Here is a 15,328-nt window from a genome sequence, read left to right on the forward strand (position 1 = left end):
TAATTGAGATCTAATTAACTTGATACGACCATTAGAGAGCACTTCGAGAAGGTAAAAGCAAAATTTTGTCTCTCTGATTCGTTCGGACCAATGAACGTATGTTAGTTCTAAAAATGAGTTCATATACAAAAGAAATTTCCTCGTGGCTTCCATTAATTTGGCAGTGCCTGTCTCACTCTGTTGTCAACTGGCCTCGCTCTGAGTCTCTAAGTTTTCTCATCACTTTCAAGTTGATTGAGTAGTTCATTAAAACTCTTATAGTTCATTTGAAACAAAGCTAGAAGAAAAATTTAAGTGGTATTTGCGTTTTGATCGTGAACACAGCTGGATTGAAGTTTTCGTATTCAACTTCCCCGCAAAGTTGTTTGTTTTGAGATTATTACATCAGTAAAATTTTAACTTTCTTTTCAGCAAGTGAAATCGTTTATGTGTTACCTTTACGGTCAAACAAAATTCCTCTCTTAGTCTTCTTTATTGTTATTGGATGTCTTTGAATCATTTCGCAACAAGGAAAACTTTTGGAAAGTTTGTAAGTCAGTTAGCCATGAATGACTCTGTGGTTATTTAATTAGTTGACTTGAGCGACGCATTATTTTTATATTGCAATTGAGACTTGCTTTCAAGCAAAATTCTTTTTCTCTGACTCTTGATTTATCGAAAGACTTCGTAGTCTTTGTCAGTTACCTTAAATGCTTTGCTTTTGGGTACATAAGAAACTACGCATTTTGTGGGCAATCAGCTGAATTATATTTAAAACGCAATGTCACATAGTTTTAACATGGTGCCGCGCCAACTGATCCTAAACGTAAAGGATACAACTAAATAAATTATCAGAAAGATATAAAAATATAGGAGAGAAAGTATTCAACTAAAATATATGCGTGGATGGCAGATGAACTGCTTCAAGGATTCATCTTTGAGTTAAGAATGTGCAAACTCATGTGAAGTTATTTTGCTGTGGTTCTGCCCCGATAATCTTGAAAAATGACTGTTAGCAGATAATTATCTTCCAGAATACTAAACAAAATTTGAGGATAAAAATCTCTGGTTTGAAAAACAGGATCCTTTCTTGAGAAACGGCTGCTTTCCCTGTGAAATTAGTTTCCACTTTAAGTCAAGCGTTTGGAAGAAGGAATTTAATTTTTCATACAACAGAGTTAACTCGGTAAGATGCAAATTGTTATTTTTTTATTTATTCTCACTGTTATGCACCGACCGTTCAACTATCACGCGATAGAAATCTCGAGCTTCTAATCTAACTGTTTTAAACAGAGTTACATCTAAGAGTTAATAAAGCTTCTTAGGAAGAACCCAATCAAAAATGAAAAAGAAAGAAAGGAGGCATGGAGATCTGACTCGGGTATTTCATCATTAAATATCATTATTGTAGTCTGTAATGTTTTTCGTCTGTGAGACATTATACCTTGAACAAATTAGCGGAAAGACCAAACTTGAAGGATTCAATAAAATATATTTGATAAGAAAGCTGGTAAAATACAAGGGAGAGAATAATCAACAAAAATATTGACATGGATTAAAGATGAAATGTGTGAAGGATTGATCTTAAAGCTTTACGATATGCAAAAACTGTAATGTTCTCATTTTTTTAGCTTTGTGGGGTTCTTCCCAAATGGTCATGCAAAAATATTTTCCGCAGTACTGATCTTTTACAATGCCAAATACAGTTCAACTATAATAATATCTGGTTTGAAAAACAGGATCCTTTTGCGAGAGATGGCTGATTTCTCAAGCAAAAGTCATTTTCTGCTTTAAGTCGTACATTCAAAAGGAAGACTTAAATTGTACAGACACCACAGTTGAATGAGTTCGATGCAAATTTTTATTGTTTCATTTATTCTCACTGTTACGCACCGACCGTTGTTTGGAAAGAAAAAGATCCTGAAGAACTTCTGTCTGATTGTAGATTGTTTGCTGGTTTCAGGAAAATTTTGACAGGTGTGACTCACATACAAGTACACAGGTACAGACAAAATAGTAAAGTTATTCACTCCGTAACTTTAACTTAAATAACCCGTTGTTGACTTACGGTATTTCTCTCGCGTAAATGCGTATGATTACGAATACTTTAACACAAGCCTTTGAAAATAAGTGTATGGTGAAGATATACTTGATACATAAGCTACTTTTTTTCTTTTTTCAGGACGATTGCGTCGCCTCTTCACGAGCTCCGGGTGTAATTATTTCGTTTGAAGGACCGTTCTCGAGAAGATCATGTGAAGGGTAAGAAGATTCATGAAATATGAATTGATGCGCACTAAAAGGTCACTTTATTTAAATTTCATACTTTAGTAAGAGTCTGTTTTGTACTCAGACCAGTTGTTTTACTACCAGCAGTCGTTACTGATCTAGATTAAAGGGACAGGGAAATGCTTTAGTTAAGATTGGAACACGTAATGCGTATCAGTGAGGGCGGAAATTGCTGTTTTCGTAGGCGACAGGAAACTGAAAGCGAAACCCTTTCTTCGCAGTTCGATTTCCGTCGCTAAAGAATGACTTGCCTTCTCCAATTCAATATGTTTTCCGAGAACTCGAGTTAGGCATTATTTATCGATGATATTTTTTCGACAAAATTATTGTGCCTTTAAATTCAATCTGATAAACCATAGGACAATTGTGATCACAAGTAATGTTTGGGACAAATCGTCCAGTCTTAGTTATAGTTAACTAATTTTCCAAAAAATGTGGCTCTTATTTGGTGCATATAAGCAGATAAATCTAACAGTGCTAAAACATAATATTAACAGAGAGGCTTTCTCATACAGAAAACCCAAAAAGATAGGGAATATTTCCATAATAAATAACCATGGAAGAGGGTGGGATGGAAAGAAAATGGCGACTGAGGTTCAGTGTGCACTGAAGAGGCTATTGAGCATTTGTGCTTCAGCATATAGCTTTACTTCACTAGTAACAGGAACCACTGAATAGTCTGCAGATGTTAAATTTATGCAACAGCCAATTCGAAGCTAAGTTTCCCAAAGACTATCAATATTTTCCTTCGCAGTTTGTCGAATGACATATTTACATATTAGCTTTCCTCAGTTTCCAGTTTCAACGTGCTGACTGAAGTTAGCAGACACATGCAGTATCCATGAATTGATATATCTGAAGGTTTTACCATTATAGGATTCCTCTTGAGTTCAATTATTTTCCAACAACCCCTTTTGAGCATGATCGAGTGAAACAGCCTTATGTTGTTTATGTCTTTCAGATTATCCTAAAGCTTTCTTCAGTTCATTACACTGTTCAATAGCAACAATTACTGCCTTAACCCTTTAACTCCCAGATCCAATTTGTAATTCTCCTTACTGTCAGTCATACAATTCTTATAATGTTAGTTCATCGAATTTAGCATTGGATCAACTAATTATCCCCGAATTGATATTTTTCTTAAATCTTGTCACTTATTTGGTTGATAACATATTTATATTGTAAGGTGAAATTTGGTCTTGGTCACTCATGGGAGTTAAAGGAATAAATATAGCATCTTCAATGGAATTTTTGTGACTGTCAATATCTCTCACATTTGATTAACATTTACCGTAGTTATTCGGTTATAAGGCGCACCGTTTTTTTCAAGAAATTCCTAATTTCTACTAAAAATTACCGCCAAAGTTTGGGTGCGTCTTATAGGCGAATATTTTCCCGAAACAACTTTTTTTGATCACAGTTACTGGTACGATTTCAAGCAAATAAAATGACACACACACATTGACTTTTATGAATATGGTGGTTCTGAAAAGACAAGCGAAGTCAAATTTGCATAGATGTGATACGTACTCGAGAGCACGTGCCTAGTAATTTGATACGTCACAAAACGAAACGAAAATAAACAAGCGAAGAGGTAAATACCTTCTTCATCCTTTCAGCCTTTTTAGTGCACTGAGACCTGCATTCTCGGCGGTACATCTTGTTTAATCAAGGCTTTTGTTTGTGTGCGTGGTCGCGTGTGCGACAATTCTGCTTTTGTTGATTAACGGTGAACTAAAATCAATACGCGACTTTTTCGCTTTTTTGTAAGTTTATGAAAGAATTTACAATAAACTTGACCGATCTTTACTCCCCAAACAACGGTGCGCCTTATAACCAAGTATTTTAGCGATTTTCTCAGTTTGAAAACATGCAATAATGAAGTTACCGAATTGGGGGTGCGTCTTATAGCCGAGTGCGCCTTATAACCGAATAACTACGGTTTTTATGTTTTTCTTTTCCAGTAATTATTACATGTCCATCATTTTCTGACTGCTCATGTTGTGATTTTTTGAAGGCAGGTAATCTAAACAGGGTAGGTATATATGTTTTTTTTTTTCCATTTTTTCCCTCTTTAAATATGATACATATATGTAAGGATTTTTTGTGTCTTATTCTCATGAGAATGAAAAATGTTCATGTTATTATTTTCTATTCTCTTTTTTTCATGAATAGTATTTTGCTTTGAATATGAAACATAGTGGTAAAGTAGCAAGATGGGTCACTAATTAAATTTGCATCAATCTTTACCCAGTGGTTCAATCCTTTGAATTTATGCTCAGGAGTATAAATTGGATGTTGTCATCCTTCACTAGTGCTTGACACCATGTCTTATTATGTTGCACCTGGCAGCTGAAATGCATCTAATGATTAAAAAGTTGCTTTGGTCGTTACAGGTGTAATGACCAATGTAGGATGCAACTGGTCGCTGTAATGCAAGGTTCTGTATTTGTGACCCTTTATATGGACCCTTTATATGATTTTTGGGAGAAGGGTGATAGCAAGCTCACAACATGCTTCAACTTAAAAATATTTGTGTTAATAATTATCAACTTCCTGATTAACAAAAACAAAAACAAAGTTGGAACATGTGGCTGCGAATGAGTTCCATTAGGATTTAAAGCAGACACTTTAATTACTTTTTTCATGTGGAGGTTACTTTTGATGATGTTTGTAGCATGTTGAAGCACAAAATCTTACTCAGTGCTGGAAAAATTGTGACGATTGTGTAAACAATTCAACATGTTCAAGATATTCATAAATTGCCATTACATATAGCTATTAATTATAACAGCCAATTTGTTCAGTTTCTGTAAAAGTATATCTCATCAGATGACCAGATTGACTTTTAGGGGATGATAAAAATAATGAAAACCATCATGGCCCACATCATTTTACAACTGCTTAAATGGTGAAATTTAAAATTTTTCATATCCGTCCCAATCATGGATTTTTGGAATAAGAAGACCCTAAATTGTTTAAAAAATTGTAATCTGAAAGTTGACTTTGTGGGAAATGGCTAAAAGAGACTGTTTATTTTCGTCCAATGAAAAGTGTGTGCTTATTTAAACGTTGAAAATGAATGGAAATAATACACTATCATAAGCCATTCAGTAAAAATTATAATAAGCTAGTTGATTCAGCTGTAAATAAGCGTATCATTGGGTGGTCTTTTCTTATAGGTAGAATTTCGGTCACCTTTTCCTCAGTGTGATCGTGAATTCGACATGGAGACAGATGTTTTTACGTCTGCACTCACAGTGTTTTGTCATTTAGAATCGAAGAAACTGAATTTCAGTGTTTTGACTGCCTCTTACAGTATGTATCAATATTCTTTAAAAATTATACATGAGTATTATAGTTCTGCATCTTTTTAGTGATCATATTGAGCCAAGCCAGGGTCAAGTAAGTCCCCATTAGGGAAATGACTCAAAATTTTTGACAAGTATCTTTGTTCTTTGAATAGGGAGCTTTATATTCTGATAACATATGAATTGATGTGTAGGGGTTGAATTAGTGCTGCTCATACATCTATCAAGGAAAGTTTCCTTTAAAATTTGAGAATGCAAGAATCTGATTGAAAAAAAACTTAAATTTAATCAGATCTGCTTTAATTGTTTCCAGCAGTTTGTCCTAAGTTGGCAAACCATGGATGAGCTAAATCCTGAGGAAACGCGATGGCTTGTGGTTGGAATTTGCATTTTAAAGGTTCTTACACCTGCAATTAGGAGTGTCATTGGGAAAGAAATACGTCAATTGTATCAGAAAATGGTTCTTGAACCAACTTACATTCATTTACAAACATCCTCTTATTATCATGAAAGATTTCCACCTTCTACTGTGGACCTTGAATATAAGAACATCAACAACAACGCAAAACATCCATCTGATTGCAACTATGATCGCCGTGTTAAAGATGAACTGTCATTAGCTAAACTGTTTGTGACGCCATCCTCGTCGGGTTTCACAGGTTTTGATGAAACAATGGATTCATCTGCAGCACTCTCGATTCTATGTGCAGCACCAAACTATGTTTGTAATGGAACTAGTGTTATCGCAAGGGATGTACGTAAATTGGTTCGTAATGAATGGGGCCATTGTAAGATTGCAATTTGGACTGAAGCTTATTACCAGAAGTGTTTTCAGCTTATGAAAAAACTGATCTCAAAACTGAACCTTCCTGAAGCATCGAAAAAAGATTTTTTGAAAGACTTGCAAGAGTGGAGACAGAAAGGTGAGTGACATTAAGGAACATTTTAGTTGGGTATCTTTTGTAAAGTACGTTTTGGTGAATAATTAACACGTAGCGGACTGTGTTTGACAAAATGTTGGGATTTGTCCAACGAATATCTCTCCTTATTATTTAAGGGATCGAGATGTGTGGCGGACAACAGATCAGCAGTGAGGTGTTAAAGCTTCTTCACGAGGAAATGGCAGCATTATGGACATCTGTTGACGAAAATAAAGAATCCTGGGGAAAAAGCCACAAGGGACTGAGGGACAATCTTAGCAATTTGAAAGGGCGAGTCAAAGAACTTGAAGCGAAACATGCTGATTTGAAGAGAGGTCTAAACTTCGTTAAAGAAGATTGCTTGAAACTGAAAAAAGAAGGAGTGATTTTGTCACAAAAAATCGACAGGCTGAATTCAAGAGAGGAGACTGTCCCTGCGGACATGTCTGCGAGCGGTAATTAAGTTTTAATTGGAGTTTCAAGTCCTTTACGATGAAGAGTTGTAAAACCAAAGCTGAACAAAGTCTGATACTCCGATAGCTAGATTATGACGATTATAACGACCAATCATAACGCGTGTAGTATTCAGTTCACAACGCTATAGAAGATGGCTTAATTAGCAGCTTGAAGAGCATTGTCTGGTGCTGTTTCTTTAACTACTAAAAATGTAATAACATGGGTTGTACTTATAATTGTTCCTTTTTCATCTTCAGGACTCCACTGGAAATTGCTCGTATTCGTTCTTCTTCTCGCATTTGTATTGATCCTTTATGAACAATCTTTCGGAGAATGCGGCATGTTCCATTATTGGTACTCCAGGGCAGGTAGATTCAAACACCGAGATACTTTTCACCTGTTTCATGGCACGCCATTGCTATCCACTTGTCAGTGTATTAATCCACCCTTATTATGAAAAATTTAAGGGCTCCTTGATCTAATGAAATTATCACATAAATTAAGAAGCAAAGAGAGATAGAAGAAAGAACAAGAATAGCTGGTGAAAAGAGAAAACATGAAATAGTTTGGCATCAAAATTCACACTTTGACAAACGTCGTTTAGGAAACAAGTTGTTGTCAATATGTCAGTCTACAAAAACTTCGTGAAGTTAAAGGATGTGGAGTCTATATTTGCGAGTCTAACGCCTTACAAATATACCAGAAGTAACTAAGCACTTTGTAAGTAAATTGTCAGGGGAGCCTGTTGAAACGCTGGGAATAAGCTTGCGATGGACTGGCACTCCGTCAAGGGGGGAGTAGTAATACTCCTAGTCTGGGATAACTTCCGGCTGGTGGGGTCACTTGGCTCGAGCTCAGACTTTGTCGTTGTTTCAATAGATGCATTGCGACTGGTAATTAATTTTTTTTAATTATTATTATTATTATTATTTTTGTCTCAGCACTGTTTTGGAAAATCTTAGTGGTTATTCTCCTCGTTGGGGTTGTGATCTTTCTGTATCAGCACTTCGCCCGTGGAACTACGCTTCGCTACATATCAAACTCATGGGGTACAAATAGTCTTAACATGAATATAGCGACCACGCCCAGTTCAACGCCCCACTCAAATCGAGTGTAATTTTCGAATATTTTACCATCGTGCGAATTCTCTACGGAAAAAGCACTCAATGTACCTCTGAAATTTTAAACTATAATATTTTGGCTTTCTATTTCGCTAATTTTCTAACTTGAAGGTAAAGTTTTTCCCCCGTCATTTTTACCTTTTCTCCGAGCGGTTGCGTGAAATTAACAAGGCGTTTTTGATCAAAACACAACCAAGCGAAGGGTTTCAAACGATATCTCTTTTACGCAGGCGCAAATTAAAAATGTACCGCCAGAATCAAAAAGAATAACAAATTTCCTTTGTTTTGATATGTAAAGTGTCGAACAAAAAGCAGATTTACCCCCGTCATTTTTACCTTTTCTCCGAGCGGTTGCGTGAAATTAACAAGGCGTTTTTGATCAAAACACAACCAAGAGAAGGGTTTCAAACGATACCTCTTTTACGCAGGCGCAAATTAAAAATGTACCGCCAGAATCAAAAAGAGTAACAAATTTCCTTTGTTTTGATATGTAAAGTGTCGAACAAAAAGCAGATTTACCCTCGTCAAATGGCGTTTCAAAACAGCTGTATCTTCCTCCTTTTGATTTTTTCCTGTTTTGTAAGCGTGAAAGCAGTAGGAGAGGGATCTGGAAAATCAGAGAGCGCTTCGGGAATTAATCTGCCATCGTTTACTTACGAGATAAACAAGTAAGATTTGTGAAGTTTGTCGCAGTATGAAGTCTAAATAAATGCCTTTTCTAAGCTTGTTGGCTGTATTTTTCGTAAACTTCCCCGATTAATTTTTCGTTTCAGCTTACTAATCTATACTATTTCAAAGCAATATAAAGACGAAGACGGAGAAAACCATGAGTCGGTCCTTTCAACAATCGTAAACAAAGTGTTTGAGCAATCAGGTATACGAGGTGTAATAATCAATAGCCGCATTTCAGAAGTCTTCAGAAAGAAAATATTCAGCCTTCAGAAAGCTGTCAAGAAAGCTAGTAATCGTGGCGGAAGGCAATTAAATGCACTTCTTAGCAATTTGGAAGCGGGCCCTCGGTATCGATTTAAGGTGTATTACAACGAGGTTGATGTGCATCAGCTTAAAGATGAGAACAGCCAGTTAAGGGGAGAAAAAAGAAAATTAGAAGAATCGTTGGTACAGGAGAAGGCAAAGCGATTGCGAGTGGATGAAAAAGCCCGAGAAGCTCTCGAGAAAGCTGAGAAGAAAGGGGCCTTCTACAAGAAAAAAATTTATTCAATTGGCCAAAAAAGTGATTAAAAATGGGAAAAAAGGTAGAGGCCCTGCTAAGAAGAAGTTTTATGACTATTCTAAGCACCATCAAAAGAGAATTAAAAACCAACTGAAGGACGAGTACCAAACTACACTCTTTTCTTGGGCTGTACAATTTTGTTGCAACCAAAATTGAAGTCCTCAACACTGAGACTAATCAATATGAAACTTTCAATCTTGTTGGAGAGGGAGAGCTACCATTTACAGAGTCTGACCCAAAGGCCCTTGATAATTATGACATTGATAACATAAATATGTGGCTCTACCTCAAAGATAAATTCAATATTTCAAATGAAGCCTGGCATGAAATTGCCATTAAGGCTAATGGTCTCCCCAATACATATTCCATCAAGAAGCGAATTAATGAGCTAAATAGTAAATGGAACTTGAAACCAACACCAGGAGATGCTGAAGGTGTTCAGTTAGGATTTGCAGAAAGTTTGCAAGATCACATTGTTAGGCTTCAGAAGAATGGAGAAATCAATGATGGAGAAACTATTAAGATCAAGCTTAGCGGTGATGGTACAAATATTGGAAAGCGGCTTACAGTTGTCAACTTCACATTTACTATTCTCAATGAAAAGGATGTGGCAATGGCTGAGAAGGGAAATTATGTACTTGCTGTTATAAAAACTACAGAGACATATCATAATCTGAGAGACAGCCTAGCAGACCTTCAAATGGAAATGTCAAACTTAAAGGAGATAAGTGCAAATAATTGCACCTATAAAATTGAATACTTTTTAGGTGGAGATTTGAAATTTTTAGCACTGGTATGTGGTTTAGGCAGGGCAAATGAGGATTATGCTTGTGTGTGGTGCAAGTGTCCCAAGGAGCAATGGTGGGACACAAGCAAAACATGGTCAATTAATGACCCCAAATTTGGTGCTAGAACTGTCACCGAAATAGCAAGGTTTTCCACTGGAAGGAAATTAAACTGTAAGGCACAACCATTATTTGATTTTATACCTATGGACCTTGTCATCATAGATATATTACATTTTTTTCTGAGGATTTCAGATGTTTTGATTAACTTGTTTACAAGAAAAAAAACCTCTGATAGATTCCCAAGAGATAAATATAAACACATGGCATGTTATGAAGAATTTATCAAAAGTATGGGAATCACTTTTAATTTTAGAATCAACAAAGAGAGCAAAAAGCTGGAATATAGAGATCTTACTGAACCAGAAAAGTTGAAACTCTTTCAGAATATAAAAATTCTGACCTATGCTTGTCAAAACAAAGACATACAAGTGATCTGGGCTAAATTTATGGACATAATTGGTGATTTGAGGCTAGATTTTACATCTGAAGAGGGTATTCTTGAACTGCAAAGAAATAGCAAATCATGGTTTGAGCACTTTCTCAAAGTTTACCAAGCAAAAGATGTCACTCCCTACATGCATGCACTATGTTATCATGTTCCTGAGTTCCTGTCACTTTATCAGAACATAGCATTTTACACACAGCAAGGCTTGGAAAAATACAATAATAGAGCTTCTAAAGATTTCTTCAGATCCACAATTCACAAAGGGGTTGATGCCCTCAAACAACTGTTTCTGAAGAAAAACAGGATTCAGTTCCTGGAGGCAGCAGGTTATGAAAGGGTTTAAGAACACCTACAACGATGAGCTTGTATTCAATGATTGGACTTCTTTGTCCCAGCCGATACTAAATAGTTCCTGGAATTACATAGGCAAAATCTTCAGCTACATTTAAAATTCTTTCATCCCACTTCAGCCCCAGATATGAATCAAGCACCCTATTTGACTCCGATTGGTAAACCATCTTCCCTCGTTGAAGAACACCGGGCAAAACACTCCCAACACCTTCCATGAAAACATCTTGGTCAACATTAAGGTCTATGTTTATATCAGGGTCCTCTCGCCGTCCAGACCAAAGCTTTTTCTTTATTTCACGAGCAAGTTGGCCATGGAACGATTCTTTTCTATCCTCTAGAGAGTTTTCCGAGGGAATGAACAGCTTTTCGCTGCGAACAAACGGAAAATATCCAGATCCTCTATCGGCCCTCAAGGGTGTCCATTCATCGAAGCATGTGCTATAGCCAACGTCATGAATTTTCAACCTCTCTTGTTGATTTTGTCAACCTCCCTGATCTCAATATCATACAGTTTTGTATCTTTCTATTGTGGATTCGCCTTTCTAACGGGGGTTTATGTCAAGTATTTGTTGAAAAATCGCTTTGCTTTTTTTATTTCCCTCTTTAGCCTGTCCGCCATTTTGAAAATTCGCAACAGAGAGCATGTTTGTGCATCACGAAGGCTTAGTGGTCGCGTACACCTGGAACCGAGAAAAACAAATGTTCGTCGCGCTAGGGAAAGAGTTTGATATGTGGTACTCTAACTGTGGCTGTATACCAGGCCATAAGCTTTCGTTTGTTTACAAGACATTTGACAGACAGGTACGATACGTACAGTTAATCTTTGAATAAATACCTCGCGTCATGATAATTTTGCGGAGCAAAGATATTATTGTTCGGTATAGACGGCAGCAGAACATTAACACCGACAGAAACGTGATATTGCCACATCTTTGAAAACAATTTTCGAATTGCTAGGTTAGTCTTAGGAGTCTCCAAAGGCAGAAAGTAGAAAACTTTTAGGTACGCTTTTAGTGGCGGGGATGAAAATGTTTTCGTTTCCGAAGCGTAGTTCTCCTTTAAGTTCTATGGTTTTCTGAGAATAATGTACCATTCGGTGTCATAGGACTGGCTATTTCTGCACCCTCTTGGGATCCCAAACAAAGGAAGGGATCTGAAAAGAGCCATTTTGGGTAACAGGGCGTTTTGAGGATACAGTTTTGTAATTCATCACCTCTTAACCCATTAGATTCTGATTCCTTATTCTCCCCCCCCCCCCCCAGCTGCTACACATTTTCTCTTAAATTACGTGAGAGAATTTGGTGTTAGATCAAGATAACTACTTCTACCTGATAAGTTTGGGTGTTTTCATTGCCTTTTTGCTGGATAATGTATGGATATTGTTGGGAGAAGTTACATGCTCATCACTTCTGGGGACTAAAGGGTTAAATGATGGCAGATCAGGAATCTAAAGCTACTTTATTCGATGATTAATAGTGTTATCTACATCTCAACTCCATTGTTTTAGACTCCAAAGGTAAATGGAGTAGAGTTTGATTGGGAGAAGTTAAAAGACAAATTGAGTTTGACATTTGAAGCCATGGATCGTCAAGGTATTTTACTACTTAATCTTGACTAATTCGTCCTTTAAGACTCAGAACAATAAAAAACGAACCGGAAATAAAATAGAGTAGTGTATTCTGAGGTTACAAAACAAAAATCATCAAAAGGGAGATTTCTCACAGTTGCACACATTACAATGCCTTAAGTTGTGATCACTGAGCACAGAGCACTGTTGCTAATCCTTCGTAAATGAAATTACCTAACCATATTTTAGGGAACGAAAAATGATTCACTTTAGCTTAGTTGTACCGACCTGTGCTCAGGACTTAGCCAAGTTAAGATGACAGAGAAGTTATATAGAATCTGATTGCTCTTTTTCTGTAATAGGATTCATCTGCTTTGTGAATGTGAACCCGAAAAAAATTATCACATTGCAATATGGAAGTCACCAAAATGGGATTCCCATGGTTGATGGAGCTTTCTAGACTAGTAGTGTTTTGAAATGTTCTCTGTAAGACAGTTGACTTCACAGTAAGGCGAATGTACCATAGGGACGATTAGCATAAAGCTGTGGTGCTAAGATGTCAACTCCGTATTGGGGGCTATCTCGCCCACTTATCAGTCATTCTATGACTTGTTTGGGTATAACAAAAGCTAGAAAATCGATCTTTCTGACAAAAGGTGCCTTGCAGTCCACGTTTTTCTAAATAGACACACGTGTTCCCGAGGGTGAAGCGAGAGGAAGAGTCAAGTTGTTATTCTTAAACAATTTTAAGTCTTCCTTAATCAGGATGGATGGGGAAGGAAACTCTTTCTACATTCAAAGTAATCGCTGCACTGACTCATTTCCTTTCCTCTTGTCTTTAAGGGATGCACTACTACCTCAACATAGACCGCTATGCTTACGGGGGCGTTGTTCACGTGGCTTCTCGGTGGGATAACATTCCTCAAGTAAGAGGTCCAGAGATCTTTGCGGTTAACTCTGAATACGCTCAAGTGTATTATCACGACGACGGCAAGTGGCATCCCTATATAAGTGCAAGAGACATCCGTTATACTACCAAACATAAATAGGTTAATCAGCAGATTATTTGAAGGGGACAGAATCCTCTTAAAGAAAGCATTAATGTATGACAGCTTGGAGAACTTTTCTTCAACTGAAATGTTGGAGGAAATTTGTCGCGAGCGTGGGTTAAAGAAAAAATCTCTAATTTACAATGCAGATTCGAGTCCTGACCCTTTGAATACTGTGAGATTCTCCACTGATAAGCCACACAGTGAGGCAAGCTCAGACACAGACAACTCAACACAGACAATTGTGTAAGACAAAGCTACTTCTCAAAGGAGGATGTGGAGTTGTAGGCGCTGTGGTTATGGAAATGTAAATGTTGCAACTAGCTAAAGAATGGAGTTTTAATAAATATACTATTTTCAGGTTTTCAATAATGATTAATATACAAATTCAGTCCTTGGGTCCTCTCTTCCTCTCTCTCTGACATCGTCGCCTACCTCCCATTACTAAGGTTGTTTTGTGGTCCTTGCTGCTATAAATGATGAACAACTATTCACCTTAGCGGAAATGACTAGTGAGATAATATAGTACACGAAGACGAAGGCGCAAGTCCCACATGAGTTGCTTGGAGATGAATAGCAAAGGACATTCGGAGTTCGAGTAGTCAATCAGAATGCATCTTTTTCTTTCGTTTATCGAGTAGGCGTTGCCTCTTGTTGATAGATTTACTTAATGACAAGAATCGTGATTGACATTAATTCTATAGATTGATTTAAAAGCGTTAGATTACTATGTTTCAAGTTAGTTTTTGAGCGGAATCGAAGTGAGAAAGAAGTCATTTTGTTATCATTTTTTCTGTCTCTAAATCCGCTTACCTGGAGAATCTGCTAACCTGTAAAGTGAGACTGTTGTAACGACCCTCCACAGAAGTAAGTTTACAGTGAAGTTTTTTAATTTAGCTACGAGATTACGACTTGATTTGCGTTTTTTCTGACTGCGAATTATAAATTTATTTCTTTTGAATCGAATAATTATTAAAGCTTGGCTCGATATTATGCGGTTTGTGGTGATCACACTAAACATCAACGCACGCAAGGCCTGCGGCCACGACACCATAACTCCGCGGCTTCTTAAGGAATCCGCTTCTGTGATATCTGGTCCACTAGCAGAGTTAATGAATGAATCGATCAAACAATGTAAATATCCTTCTCGATGGAAAATGGGGCAGGTAACACCTCTTTTCAAGAAAAATGATGAATTGAGCAAAGAAAATTATCGACCAGTTACTGTTTTACCGGCCCTAAATAATGTTTTTGATAAACTCCTTGCTTCTCACCTAGACCAGTTCTACACTGAACTATTGTCTGACTACATCTCAGCGTATAGGAGACACTATAGCTGTGAAACCTCGTTAATGAGGTTAACAGAAGATTGGAAGCGTAGTCTGGATAACAAACAAATTGTTGTAGTGATATCAACGGATTTATCTAAGGCTTTTGACACCATACCGCATGGACTTTTGCTGGCGAAGCTGAAGGCTTATAGTGTCAACAGAAGAAGTTGTATGCTTTATAAAGATTACTTACACGGTAGGATGCAGCGGGTGAAAGTAGGTGATACAAGCTCTGATTGGCAAGAAGTCAGGCGAGGAGTACCTCAAGGCAGTGTTCTTGGACAAATGTTTTTTAATATTTTCCTAAATGATTTATTCCTTCAAATTAAAACTGTACAATTAAATATGTATGCAGATGATGGTCAACTCTACACTGCCGATACGGATCCGGTATCTTTGGAAAGGCGTATCTCGCGTGAGGTAAGCT

General features: G+C 37.0%; 1 protein-coding gene across 2 annotated transcripts; it reads left to right on the forward strand.

The window, feature by feature from the left end:
• Window positions 1-1,854: 1,854 nt before the first annotated feature.
• LOC149046931 (uncharacterized) lies at window positions 1,855-13,939 on the forward strand. 2 transcript variants are annotated; one of them, XM_089202903.1, is made up of 10 exons: window positions 1,855-1,981; window positions 2,162-2,241; window positions 4,233-4,303; window positions 5,893-6,502; window positions 6,637-6,954; window positions 7,213-7,323; window positions 7,897-7,988; window positions 11,687-11,755; window positions 12,462-12,546; window positions 13,365-13,939. In XM_089202903.1, exons 4-10 carry the CDS (start codon window positions 5,917-5,919, stop codon window positions 13,568-13,570), a joined length of 1,467 nt encoding a protein of 488 aa, XP_089059029.1. In that variant the 5' UTR covers window positions 1,855-1,981; window positions 2,162-2,241; window positions 4,233-4,303; window positions 5,893-5,916; the 3' UTR covers window positions 13,571-13,939. The 2 variants fall into 2 exon arrangements, with proteins under 2 accessions (XP_089059029.1, XP_089059031.1); XM_089202905.1 differs by having other exon boundaries at window positions 1,858-1,981; window positions 5,896-6,502.
• Window positions 13,940-15,328: the final 1,389 nt, after the last annotated feature.

The sequence above is a fragment of the Pocillopora damicornis genome, chromosome 4, assembly GCF_964200805.1.
Source record: "Pocillopora damicornis chromosome 4, jaPocDami1.2, whole genome shotgun sequence".
Taxonomy (NCBI): Eukaryota; Metazoa; Cnidaria; class Anthozoa; order Scleractinia; family Pocilloporidae; genus Pocillopora; species Pocillopora damicornis.

What these genes read in the sequence shown, in the direction of transcription:
- LOC149046931 (XM_089202903.1), top strand. Translation starts at nt 5,917, where the DNA reads ATGGATGAGCTAAATCCTGAGGAAACGCGATGGCTTGTGGTTGGAATT. An exon ending in TTATTGGTACTCCAGGGCAG is followed by an intron (nt 7,324 to 7,896) that starts GTAGATTCAAAC and finishes TTTTTGTCTCAG; the next exon opens with CACTGTTTTGGAAAATCTTA. An exon ending in ACAAGACATTTGACAGACAG is followed by an intron (nt 11,756 to 12,461) that starts GTACGATACGTA and finishes CCATTGTTTTAG; the next exon opens with ACTCCAAAGGTAAATGGAGT.